Raw genomic sequence first — 11,970 nt, 5'->3', positions numbered from 1 at the left:
GTTATTATTGGCGCAGCCCAGCACATCCCTGAAGGATGGAGAATCGGATTGGTCAAATAAAGATTCACTACCCAAAAGGTGTTTATCAGACTGACAGCAGGTTTAATAAATAGAATTATGGCTGATCGATGAGTGACTGCAGTTTGTAGTACCTCCGGATTGGCCGATTTCTTGTGTTTTATCTTTGTTAGCTGCTGATAATGTCTTTACCTTTGGTATCTCAGGTTAACCGAAATTTGGAGAAAGGGCTCGTTTTCACCTTACCATTGTGACATCACTCCACGTACCCTTTTCAAATCCGAAACCAATTCAGGGTCACAAGTGGCAGTGCGGAAATCGAGAACGGCCAGTCCAACGCATGGCACAACGCCCACCAAAAGGGCTCAATTTAGATACGTCAGTCAATCCCGCACACGGAGAACGTGTAAACTCCACAGAGGACTGCCACCGTGCCAGTCCAGTTATTTATCTGTACTTGATTTTCATCATCGTGGCCCTGCTAAAGCCATCCTCTTATTCTGAAGGTTATTTTTATTTAAAAAAAAACAAAACTGTTTTCAGGGTAGCGCAACAGTAACGCCTGCTTCTGCAAATCTCATGAGGACAAGCCTCAAATCCCCAGCACGTCGAGGTGGGCGTTCCTCCCACTACGCAAACAGATGAGTGTTTGGTTATTGTGTGACCCGCAACATCATAGAGTGGCAGAGGGCTTCCCGGCCAGTGCTCCGTAACCGTATAAAGTGATTGTGTGGTAAATATACAGGCAGATTATTTCACATTAGTAGTGGTAGTAGGAATAGTATTTTCAGTTATCATTTCGTTTTCCAGTGCAGTGTGCCTTCGTTTTTTGGTGTTTCATCAAAAATGGAATTGAGAAACTGGCTTCTTCAAGTGGTACTTAGTGAGCCAGAACTGTGCTGACCTTGTAAAGACTGATGACAAAGCTTTATGCGTAACGTGGCCCTGTCGGCAGGTTGCGTAAGATTTAAGTGTGGTAACCCTGAAAAGAGGACAGAGAAAGTGAGAGAGAGGTTAGGAGCATGCGCTAATGCAGCGCGTTGCCTCATCACCCCATGACAAACCACCGCAGGATCCCAGATTAAGGCTCGAGTGTAGCCATGCAACGGGTGACACCTCAGCACCACACTAGTTCAGATGGAATGGAACAGTGTGAGGTTTTATTTTATAAACCCCAAGTTGGCTACTAATAGGGCTGATTACTGATTAACGTCATACCCAGGACGTAGCAATTGCAGGTTAAGGGCCTTGCTCAAGGGAATCACTTCTGGCATGTACGGGATTTGAACCAGCAACCTTCCGATTGCCAGTGCAGATCCCTATTCTCAGAGCCCTGAAGAGGGTGGCCAGTAATCCCTTCTGCAACTCACTGTCGCCCCTTCCGCGATTTGACTTCAGCGTTACCAGACTTGACAGGCACTTGACAGCCCAATCCTATAAAATCTAACCCACTGGTAATGAGTTCATTTCAAGCAATCATATTACCAACATCCCCGAGCATTACTCCTCTGATTGGCCAATTGGTCCTTAATTTGCATGAGTGGGTGAGCCAGAGAGTTGCATTTTAAGTGTGTCTGACAAATGGCTAAGGTCCGCGGGCACAACTCATAAAGATAGATAGATACTTTATTAATCCCAAGGGGAAATTCACAAAAAATGTGAAGTCTTTAAATGTATTTCTTTAGATAAATATGATGAAAGGTACAAAAAATATAACAGGCACTTTTTTTCTTTTAGTTTACCATAGCAGAGAGTGAAGGGCTGTGACAGCGTGCATCTTCAAAGGTTAAAAGGTTATTTTAATGCTAAAAAGCAAAGAAGGTAAGAGATGTCACATTTCAGCTGTTTAACCTCTAATAGGCGTATCTTCAAAACCCCATGTCATGGGTTGCCAGGTTCCTAAAAAAAATATAGCCTAAGAGCAGCTTAAAAATACAGATATTGCCCCAAAAACTAGCCCAGTGCTTGAAGTAGACAGGAGGATGGTGTCAGAGTGAGGGGGTTAGGTACACACCATCAAAGTCTGACATTGTCCCCTGATATTTGGCATATACCATCTCACAACGAACGCCGTCCCCCTCAGAGATCTTACAATGGTAAAGAACATATCCAAGTGCGAACAGCAGGAGAAGGAATGCTGGATGGATGAAACACATGGTAAAAACTTGTTGGAAGGGGGCTGAAAAAGAGCCCAAAAATAACACAACATGTGAAAGCCAATTTTTCCCCACACACAAAGATTCAAAAATAGCTCAATTGGGCAAGTGTGGACCTTCTTTCTTGTCCATCATAATAGAAGGATAACTGTCTGTGCATCTGTCCCGTTGTTATGCCTCTGTCATTCCAAACATTTTTTAGTAATAAAATGCATTGATGCATCATCTACTGGAATAACAAATGCACAAACATTAACACTGCTGTTACGAATCCCATACCAAAAGGCATATAACCATTCCAACAGATGGCGATTCATAAACATTTGTAGTCAGTCAGTTAGTCATTTTCTAAAATGCTTAGTCCTGAACAGAGTTGTGGGGGGTGCTGGAGCCTATGCCAGCTAGCATAGGACGCAAGGCACACACCAGGGTCAATTTATGATTGTCGATCCACAGAACCTGCATGTCTTTGGACTGTGGGAGAAACCTGGAGCACCCAGAGGAAGCTCTCACAGATATGGGGAGAACATGCTAACTCCATGCAGGGAGGACCTGGGATGTGTACCCCAGCTATCACTGTGCCACCACCATGCTACCCAACATTTGTAATAATGCATCTTATTACTATAAACGTTTGTGATGCGCCATCTTATAAAATTAAACATGCAAAGCATTTTATTACTGCATGCATTACAACATGCAAGCCAATAGATGGTGCACTGCAAATGTTACATTGATTGCATGGATTTCAATCCTTCTTAGGGTAGCACAGCCATTATGTGTATACTGGTTTAGAGTAAGAAGGCAAATATTTATATATTTTTTTAAATGTGGATCCATTTGTCAGTGTTGGCTGAAATGCAAGCATTGAATCTGTCACCTACGGTACTACTCTGATAATCAATAATTGATTCTTTTTGTGTAAGACTGGAATCCATAATTGTGGTAACTCTTTGCTGGGTTGGAACCATGAACACTACCTCCTTGTACACTATGTGGACAGCTCTCAAAACAGCTTAAGTCAGGCGTTTGATTGGTAACAGAATATCTCCAGATTTTTGGTGCATTAACAGCCAAATGCTGCCTCACGGACAGAGAATTTGCAGGTTAAGGGCCCAACGGAGTGCAAGATTCAAACCAGAAATCTTCTGTTTGCAAGTGCAGATCCGTAGCCTCAGAGCCACCACTCCGCCCAAGAAACTGCTCAGGGGAGCCAACATAAATGCAGAAATATTAGAGCTACAAAGTTTGTCCAACCATTTTAACTAATCCAGCAGTCGTAGAAGAGTGTGGGAGAAGTGGAACACCTAAAAATGTCAACAGACATCAAGGAAGACGATTCTATTCTTTGTTCCAAGGATATCAAAAATCAACCTTTTTGTCTCAATCCAAAGCAGAGTGTAAAACAGCAGATGACTCGGAGACCACCAATCTTGTGTGAAGCACTGAGGTCACATCATTCTGTTGGGATGTAAAGACCTGCAAAGACTTGTGAAGGTAGAACAGAATCACCAGTGTGGCAAAGGATGAAGAAAACCACCAGACAAAGCAGGGAGGTGGTAACCAAAGACCTCCAAGACGACCCTGATGGGCATCTAATAACAAAGAAGCCAACACCCTGCTGGGAAGGCAGCCCTGGTGAACAGTTGAAGGAAAGCATCTCTCAGCAAAAGCTGCCATTGCACTCCAGGGGCCTCAAGGACCAGAGTGGAGAAGAAGAATGGGGGGTGGGACTGGGGACAGATGGACAAAGGGAAGACACAGAATGGACAAACACACCGAGGGCCAATTTATTTAGCACATGTGGGGCTTCTTCATATCTGCAGCAATGTGCCTGCATAACGCCTCCTTTTGACTGCTCTTGTATCTTTACCCAAGTGTTTTCTCCTTTTTGTAATTCTTTATTTGAGGAGGGCTGTTATTGTTGTTTGTTATTACATTTTCATGTTTCCTGAGCTTTTTTAAAGGCTAAATTTCTCCCTTGGGAGAAAAAAAGTACTATCTATCTATGCATTATATAGTGCCTTTTTTATCTATTAACCTATTATAAAGTTCCACTAACATCTGTCCATTATATAGTGCATCTTACATACAGCACCTTTATTTTCTATAGTTATATAGTGCCTTTCATATCTCTCTATCCATCTATCAAACAGCACACATTTCTTATCTGTTATGTACTGCCTCTCTCATTTATCTATCTGTCCATTTATTATATAGTATGTTTCATATCTATCATATAATGCATTTATATAATTTACAGCCTTTCACATTTATCTATTGATCATATAGTGCCTTTGACAACTTTCTGCTATTTAGGGCCTTCAACAACTATCTATATCACACAGCACTTTTATATTTGATCTATTATACAGTACTTCTGACATCTTTTTATTACATAGCACCTTTGACATTAATCTATCATATAGCGCCTTTCATATCCACCTATCAAACTATTTCTTAAATCCATTGTAGCCAGCAATCCCAGCAAGCACAGGGCACAAGGCAAGGACACACACTGGGCAGGGTGCCAGTCCACTGCAGCGTGAACATACACACTTGGGCCAATCTGACAATGCCAGTCCACCTAACCTGCACATGTCTGGATGGTGGACTGTGTATATGCATGTGTGTTTTTTTTCCTTTTTATATTTAAACACTTTTGTTTGTTTATCCTGATTTCTCTGATTCATACCACATATGTACAGCATGACAGGAGCTTTAAAGCAATATGCTGAATTGATATTAATTTACATATTGTTCCCAGAATCAGGCCAGTTCACAGCGTTCTGTCAAATACAAAAGGAGACACAAAGAGGCACCAGGATATCCACATCTCTGCTCTTCTAATGTGCACTGTCTGTACCTTTATTTTCTATTTAATTTTGTTTTTTCTTTTAAATCTGGTTTACTTAACAGTTCAGTGGTGCAAGATTACCATACACAGAATTAGATAGATCTGCATTACACGTCTATGCTATACAGCAAATGGATTATAATTAGTACAAATACATGAAACATATTTACAGTTTAATTCAAGCTCCATACAACACTCATATTTACAAAATAAATGTATGAAAATGAAGCAAATCTGACAAATAATGTACAGCATTGATGATACAACTGAAAATAGTCAAAGGAAATGCCAACCATAAATTTCAGGGTGAGTTTTTCTGTTTATTTCCAGGAAGCAAAGAATGGAAAAAAATCTAGCATGTTAAATTATGTTTTTTTTTGTTATAGTGATGTTGGCAACTAAATGGGACAGCAGGATGCCACAACTCTCTGAACAGAACAGAACAGTGTTGCACCTTAAACGGCATTACTAATGATTTGAAACCTGAAAAAAGCCGACCTAAAATAAACGGCTAAAATACTGTAAATTATATCCTGAGAACCAAGTTGAGGCCAAGGAGGAGAACTGAGCTCCTGCTAAGGAGTACAAGAGTGGTCCGCTCCTACCCAAAAAAAAATAAAAAATTGGTTGTGCAGAACTTCATTGCTCATATTTTCTTTTTAGAACTGAGTAGTCCGCTTTGACTATATAGCAGCAATGGCTCAAAGTAGGACAAAACTCCCAAAACTAATAAGAATCCCCTTCCTGTTTGTTTGTATTTGGATTCAGAGTCTGCTGCTGGCCATCTATGACTGTTGCTGAACGTTTTTGGAAGTGAAATCACTGAAACAGGTTGACATTTTCTTTTTTGCAGGAAGCATAAAATTTTCATACAGGATTTATAATTCAAAAGGAGTACAAAGGTGTTGGCAGGGAGGAGAGGGGCACATGACAAGACGCACACCTGCATCATCACAATGATGTTACATTCAGCAGCTTTGACCTCAGGAGTGAAACCCCCATGTTGGTTGTATTTTTAAAGATGTCCCTATTTTTCTTTATCAGACTGCTTCATGTTGTTCAAGTATTTGTTTAAGCAGAGTTAGAGGGAATGACTGCAACTGAAAATGTCCCTTTCTACCTACATGCATACCATGTGCAAAAAAATGCAAACTACTATGTACAAAAAATAAACTAAATAAATACAGTTAATAAAAAAAAAAGTGCCACACATTTCATGTTAGTAAATGCCAGCAGTCACAAATAAAATGCGTTTCTGAGATGCACCATGATGACAGGGTCAAGCTGCTTGGGAAACAGGCTCCACACCCTTAACGGCAATATTTCTTTCTACTAGCATGATACATTAATCATGAAATACATTTCCAGTTAAATATTATCAAGTATTGTTAATAACAAAAATAAGTATGCAAAACATTTAAGCAGAAGTGAAACATAATGAATATCTGCCATTTTCCCTGTAAAAGTGATTGAGGTCTGTAGGCTAGCAAACCTTAGGGCTCATACCACCATACAGAAGACATCTGGTAACAACATACCAGAGAAATCCCTTCACACCAGAAACTTCATTTCAGGCTTAAGCCACAATGCCCATAATCATTCAAATAAAAAAATAAATTAAAAATGCCTGCAATGGCTGCCTGCTATTTCCTCTTCACCACATAAATCACCCTTCATCAAAAACATCAACACCATTCATGATTTGCCAGGACAGTGTGCGTGCCTAAGTGCGCATGCACTTCTGGCTGGTTGACCAGTGTCACGTGGCGCGAGACTGGCATGCACACTAGCAGCTCACTTCCCATACAATCATATCACAAAGCATTTCGCATTCTACTGCAGGGCACCCAGTAAGAAAAATATACTTCTTATATACAGAAGGGAACAATGCCTTTAAAATATATTATGCAAATGGTTCCCTTATGGTTCAAACTTAACTTGAGCTGTGGATGTTTGTGCAAATCAAATCAAGCAAATAAAAACAAAATTCTCCTTCCATTGCGTTTCTGTGTAGTTAACATTGTTAGTGTGTTTCAAACTGCACTGCCAATCAGTGACACTGCCAGGTTTTCATCTCTTGCCACACCAAATCTTTAGACATTTTTAAATACCAGTCTAATTGTCTAATGTCTCACATTGGCCCCCATACTGCAAAAAAAATTAAATAAATAAATATTGATGCCATTAATTAAAGCCCAAAGAAGTGGCAATGAAAAAATTGTTCCAAATGCAGTCATGATGGTTAATTATCTTTTTGAAGGACAATACAAAAATAATCTTAGTGACTGTATAAAATAGACAATAAAAGAAATGCCAGATCAGACAGCTGCTGATGGGTGGTTTTTTCAGTCTCTTCGTTGTGATGGCTGCAAACAGCCTATTCATTTTGGGGACACAATGGTAAGCAAATCTGGAAGTGCATGTGGCTGCGACTTTTGATTTAGGGTCACTGCCACTGGAATGAAAGAGCTACTTTGGCCAGTCTAGCACGTTTATACACCTGAACCTGATATTTCAGAAACAAAATTCAAATGAATACAAAGTAAAGAGTCCGAGACATGTTTCTGCATACTGCTGAACATGATGCAGAGGTTAAAGATACAGAGAACATTCCTTGCTTTCTTCTTTTATGTGTATGTATGCATGCATGTTTATATATGTATGAAAATCTACTGTTCATGAACATGTATGTGCACAAGTAACAGTGTGTTGTGTGTGCATTTCTACTGTATGTATTTTATGTCACTGTGTGTATTTGTGGCAGGTTCATGATTTTGATCATTATGCCGCTTTAAAAGTCTCAGCTTAGTGCTGGGAAACTCTGGGTGCTCAACTACTGTATTTAGCAAAGTGGGAAAAGAACCCAAAGTGTGAACCACAACACAGTGTGGTCAGGCTCCATTAAGTACTGGACGTAACTCTGGAGGACAATTCCGTTACTCATTTGGGGAAGTCAGCAGGAAATGCTAAGTGCTCTCTCATTGTGTTGGCTGTCTATCAGCCATTTTGGTATTTTTCAATCTAGCTGAATAAAATTATACTGCCCCTGTAGAGTGCCACGGATGTCACAGAATTATGTTCCTGCAGTGGAGAAAGAAAAAAAAAATCCTGTATTTCTTTCCTCTTGATTTAAAGAAGAACATTCTGCAAATCATGAAACAGACTACATTAACCTGAAACAGATGCTCCATGAAAGACATCAACCTGACTCAGAGATGTTGTTTGTTGTCTTTCAGAATGTTCCCATAACCCTACCAATGGGGACAATAGTGAGATAGAAATGTGAACAGCACATTTTCCAAACATAAATCTAAATAAATCATAGGAGCCTGCATTCAGTCTCCAACAGCAGTTTACATTAACTTTGAAACAACTTTACATTTTAGTGTGGGTTCTGCACTCAAAACGTAGGCAGATGGCATCCATGTATCAGTCACAGTGAGTGCATGAATCTCTGTGCATCTTAAGAAAGCCAAATGCCATCATATGGGCACAAACAAGAATATTTCAGACTGACAAAAAAATTGCAAAGACAACCTTACAGACACAAAAACTGAGAATTGAGGAGGAAGCGTGCACACACAACTAGACTGTATTACAACATGCTACTAGAAGGGATTAGGAATGGTCAAAAATAAGAACCAGAAGTGAAAAGAGGAGTAAAACAAACAAACAGAGTGCTTTAAATGAGAGAGAGAGAGAGAGAGAGAGAGAGAGCCACAGGTCTACATACAAGAGAAAACCATCAAGATCACAAAGATTAGTTAAGTGTTAACACTCAATATCTTCAAAAAAGGCCATCATTAGGAAGCCCCCTGCCCCCCTATACACCCAGCCCCTTTAGGGGTGCTGTTCAGTTCTTCAGCTGACCTGAACGTCTTCTAGCAAGTTTCGACCTAGAAAAGAGGGGAAAAGAAATAGTGAGTTTGATAACTTAAAAGATGGAGTAGATGCATGTTTCAGGAGACAGCAGAGGGGCCATATGTGGAAAGACACTTTTAATTCTTTCTGTTTAAATGTCAGTTACTGCTGTTTATTAAATGAATATGAAATGACACTGAACCACAAAGATTTTGCTTCCTGTACACATTTGGGTTTCTCTTATGGAGTTTGGCTTGCTGGTCACACTGTTTGATTGTAATCATCTATTTATGTGATTTCCTCTCATATTTTAAGTATACATATATAGCACAACAACCACAAATGGAACATCTGTGATGATTTAAAAGTAGTGGCACTGCTACTAATAATGCAGCTTGTACATCCCAAACACTGTTGTCTCTTTTGCAAATGGGACAGCCATGCTAAAGAGTCTCACTACTTTTAAAAGAACTGAATGCTATGTAAGCATTTGGTTCCAGTGCAGAAAAGTGTGGCAAGTTAACAACTTTTTCACTTCATAAAGATATTTTTGCCTACTCTTCATATAAAATGTGGTTTGATGAAAAATTTTGTGAAAGCGATGAACAAGGAAGGTGAAGGACATTTTCACAAATAACTGACACCAAGATTAAGGAAGGCATTTCAGTTGGTCTGCAAACCAGATACATTATCAATGACAAGCAGTTTGAGAATCTGCTAGTGGGACCACAACAAATTGCATGCAAGGCACTCAAGGATGTTGTGGAGGATTTTCTTGGTAATTCCAAAGCATCAACTGTGTTCAGCTGATTGACCCACAAGCTTCAAGCATACAAAATCATAAAGTGGAAATGTTGCTGAAGATTCATCTTCTGCTTTCACACTTGGACTATTTCCCTGCTAATCTTGGTGGAGTTAATGAGAAACATGGGGAAGGGTTCCACCAGGACATTGCAGCGATGGAAAGGTGACATCAGGGCAAGTAGAATCCATCAATGCAGCCTGACTATTGTTGGACACTTTATCAAGAAGCATCAGATGTTGAAATACGAGCAAAAATCAGCAGCAAAACTTTTTTTTAGCTCAGTTGAACAAATGCAATATGTCAACATCCTTAGGTGATTAAGCACACTTAAGTCAATAAAAGTTTATTTAATGTTTGTCTAAATTCCAACGTAATTCAGTCAATCTTAAATTATATGTGTTCAGCTTGAAACTGTTTATCATAATCATCAAGCATTTTTCGTAAAAGAAACAATTAGAAAAAAAAATGTTGTCCAGTGTTACTTATTTGTGAAGGATAAATGGTATAATCTCTTAATCTTTCAATATGCATTGTGATTGCAGGAGGAGCGGTTCACAATCTGCATGTCCTCAGTTTCAACCAATTTCTGCTCTACGTATAGTAAGTAAACTTAATGACTTCCATTTTCAAAAAGAACATGTCAAATGCAAAATGTCCATCTTTTCTGTGCCAGTCTCTATTTGGTCATCTCTTTTCATCAATGACTACAGTTGTTTTCTTCATGGTGTTATTGAAAAAAGATAGCATGACAATTCCAGACACTCTCCACTAGATGACGCCGTTAAAATAATAGATCCCTAAGATTGTCCTGGAAGATACTAAGGTTTGGGTAGTTTGACAAGAAGAACTCCAATCCTTACTACTTGCAGTCTGGACTAGAGGGTGTATGTTCTCTAAACATAGCTAATACAGGTTAGATGAATGAATAAAGTTAGGATGAACATGGCTTGCTATACATCAACACAAAGATTTAAAAATAAGCTTGATCCTAAAACAAAAAGATCTTATACAGCATCCTACCACTAAGTGGACAGATAGGTGACTTTTTTGGAAGAATTTTTTTAATCCCAATAGGCAACATTTCAAAAAGTGCTGATTCTGAAAGCCTGAGATGCAACTGTATATAGCCTGTGTTCTAAAACGAGTGTCCCTAAATGATTCGATTGTGTATGAGTGCCTTATGACCATGCGTAGTGTTCTGGCATGAAGTGCTCAAATACGAATTTTTTGTTAAGACGAGCATGATTGGAACCATCTAACATACATCTCACTTTTGCAATAATGCCTGTTTCAGATCTCTTACTAATTAAAACTTAACATTTAAAACATGCTTTAAGAAACCTGTGCGATACTTGCACATTATTTACCTTATTGTGCCAGCAAGCAGTGGGTTAAAAGCGTAAAGCCAGTCATTCATGTCTTTATCGTTAATAGCCTGTAGCAGGATCCCACGGTGCTTTGTGCATACTGCAAATGTGTTGGGAGTCTATGGAAAAATAGCATTCGGTAAGATAAATTAACAACTACAGGACAAGATCTTAACTGAACCTGAAAAATGAAAGTTAAATAAATACATCTCAACACACTCATATTGTGGAAAGGAAGAAATTAAATATATTAAAAGAGACTACACCTATAGCCTCACCTTCAGCATTGCTTGTTGATCTTCACTGTACTCAACCTGGGCTGTGGAAAGGTTCAGTACACCCCTTTCTACAGGATCCTTGTCACTGTTGTAAATGAAGACATAGGGCCGACGGACCACTACAAAATGCTTCACCCAGGAGTTGGAACGCGGCTCCATAAAGTTTAGATAGCCCTTCTTGGAAACTACAGATCTGGCCAGAGACAAAAATAGGATTATCAATCACAAGTGCTGCTAACTCTACTGCTCCCTCTTTAATCCTTTCTTTTAGAGTTTACTGGGATTCCTTAATATATTCCATAGTCCCAGATTAGTACAAATAGGTCTAAATGGAAGCCTTATACAAAACATCTAATATTTTTAGCAACCAGTTATGTTATATTCTTTTTATTTTTTCTATAATAGATGGAATCTCTAGCAGACAGGTCTGTAATGGAATGGATCAGACTGGTTTAAGACTGGTCAATGTGGAGGTTTACAATTACTGTAACTAAATTCTTTGGACATTGTGCAGTGTTATATCAATGAACTGCAGAGATGGTGATTTGTCAGAAGATTCTATCATAATTGTATTCATAAACTGGGGTAATAATGTGAACATTCAAAAATAAACAGCAAAATGCGTTTT

The 11,970-nt window shown here is 39.1% G+C and overlaps 1 protein-coding gene across 1 annotated transcript in view; it reads right to left on the bottom strand.

Moving 5' to 3' along the window:
- Positions 1-5,052: 5,052 nt before the first annotated feature.
- Positions 5,053-11,970, bottom strand: part of kif1b (kinesin family member 1B) — a 193,838-nt gene continuing 186,920 nt past the window's right edge. The window contains 3 exon segments of the mRNA XM_051931432.1: positions 5,053-8,927; positions 11,065-11,183; positions 11,343-11,535. Coding sequence (XP_051787392.1) covers positions 8,885-8,927; positions 11,065-11,183; positions 11,343-11,535 — 355 coding nt within the window. The 3' untranslated portion in view covers positions 5,053-8,884.

Source organism: Erpetoichthys calabaricus, chromosome 8 (genome assembly GCF_900747795.2).
Source record: "Erpetoichthys calabaricus chromosome 8, fErpCal1.3, whole genome shotgun sequence".
NCBI classification, from domain to species: Eukaryota; Metazoa; Chordata; class Cladistia; order Polypteriformes; family Polypteridae; genus Erpetoichthys; species Erpetoichthys calabaricus.
Note: the sequence above shows the minus strand (reverse complement) of the source record. Positions and strands in the feature narration are given on the sequence as shown.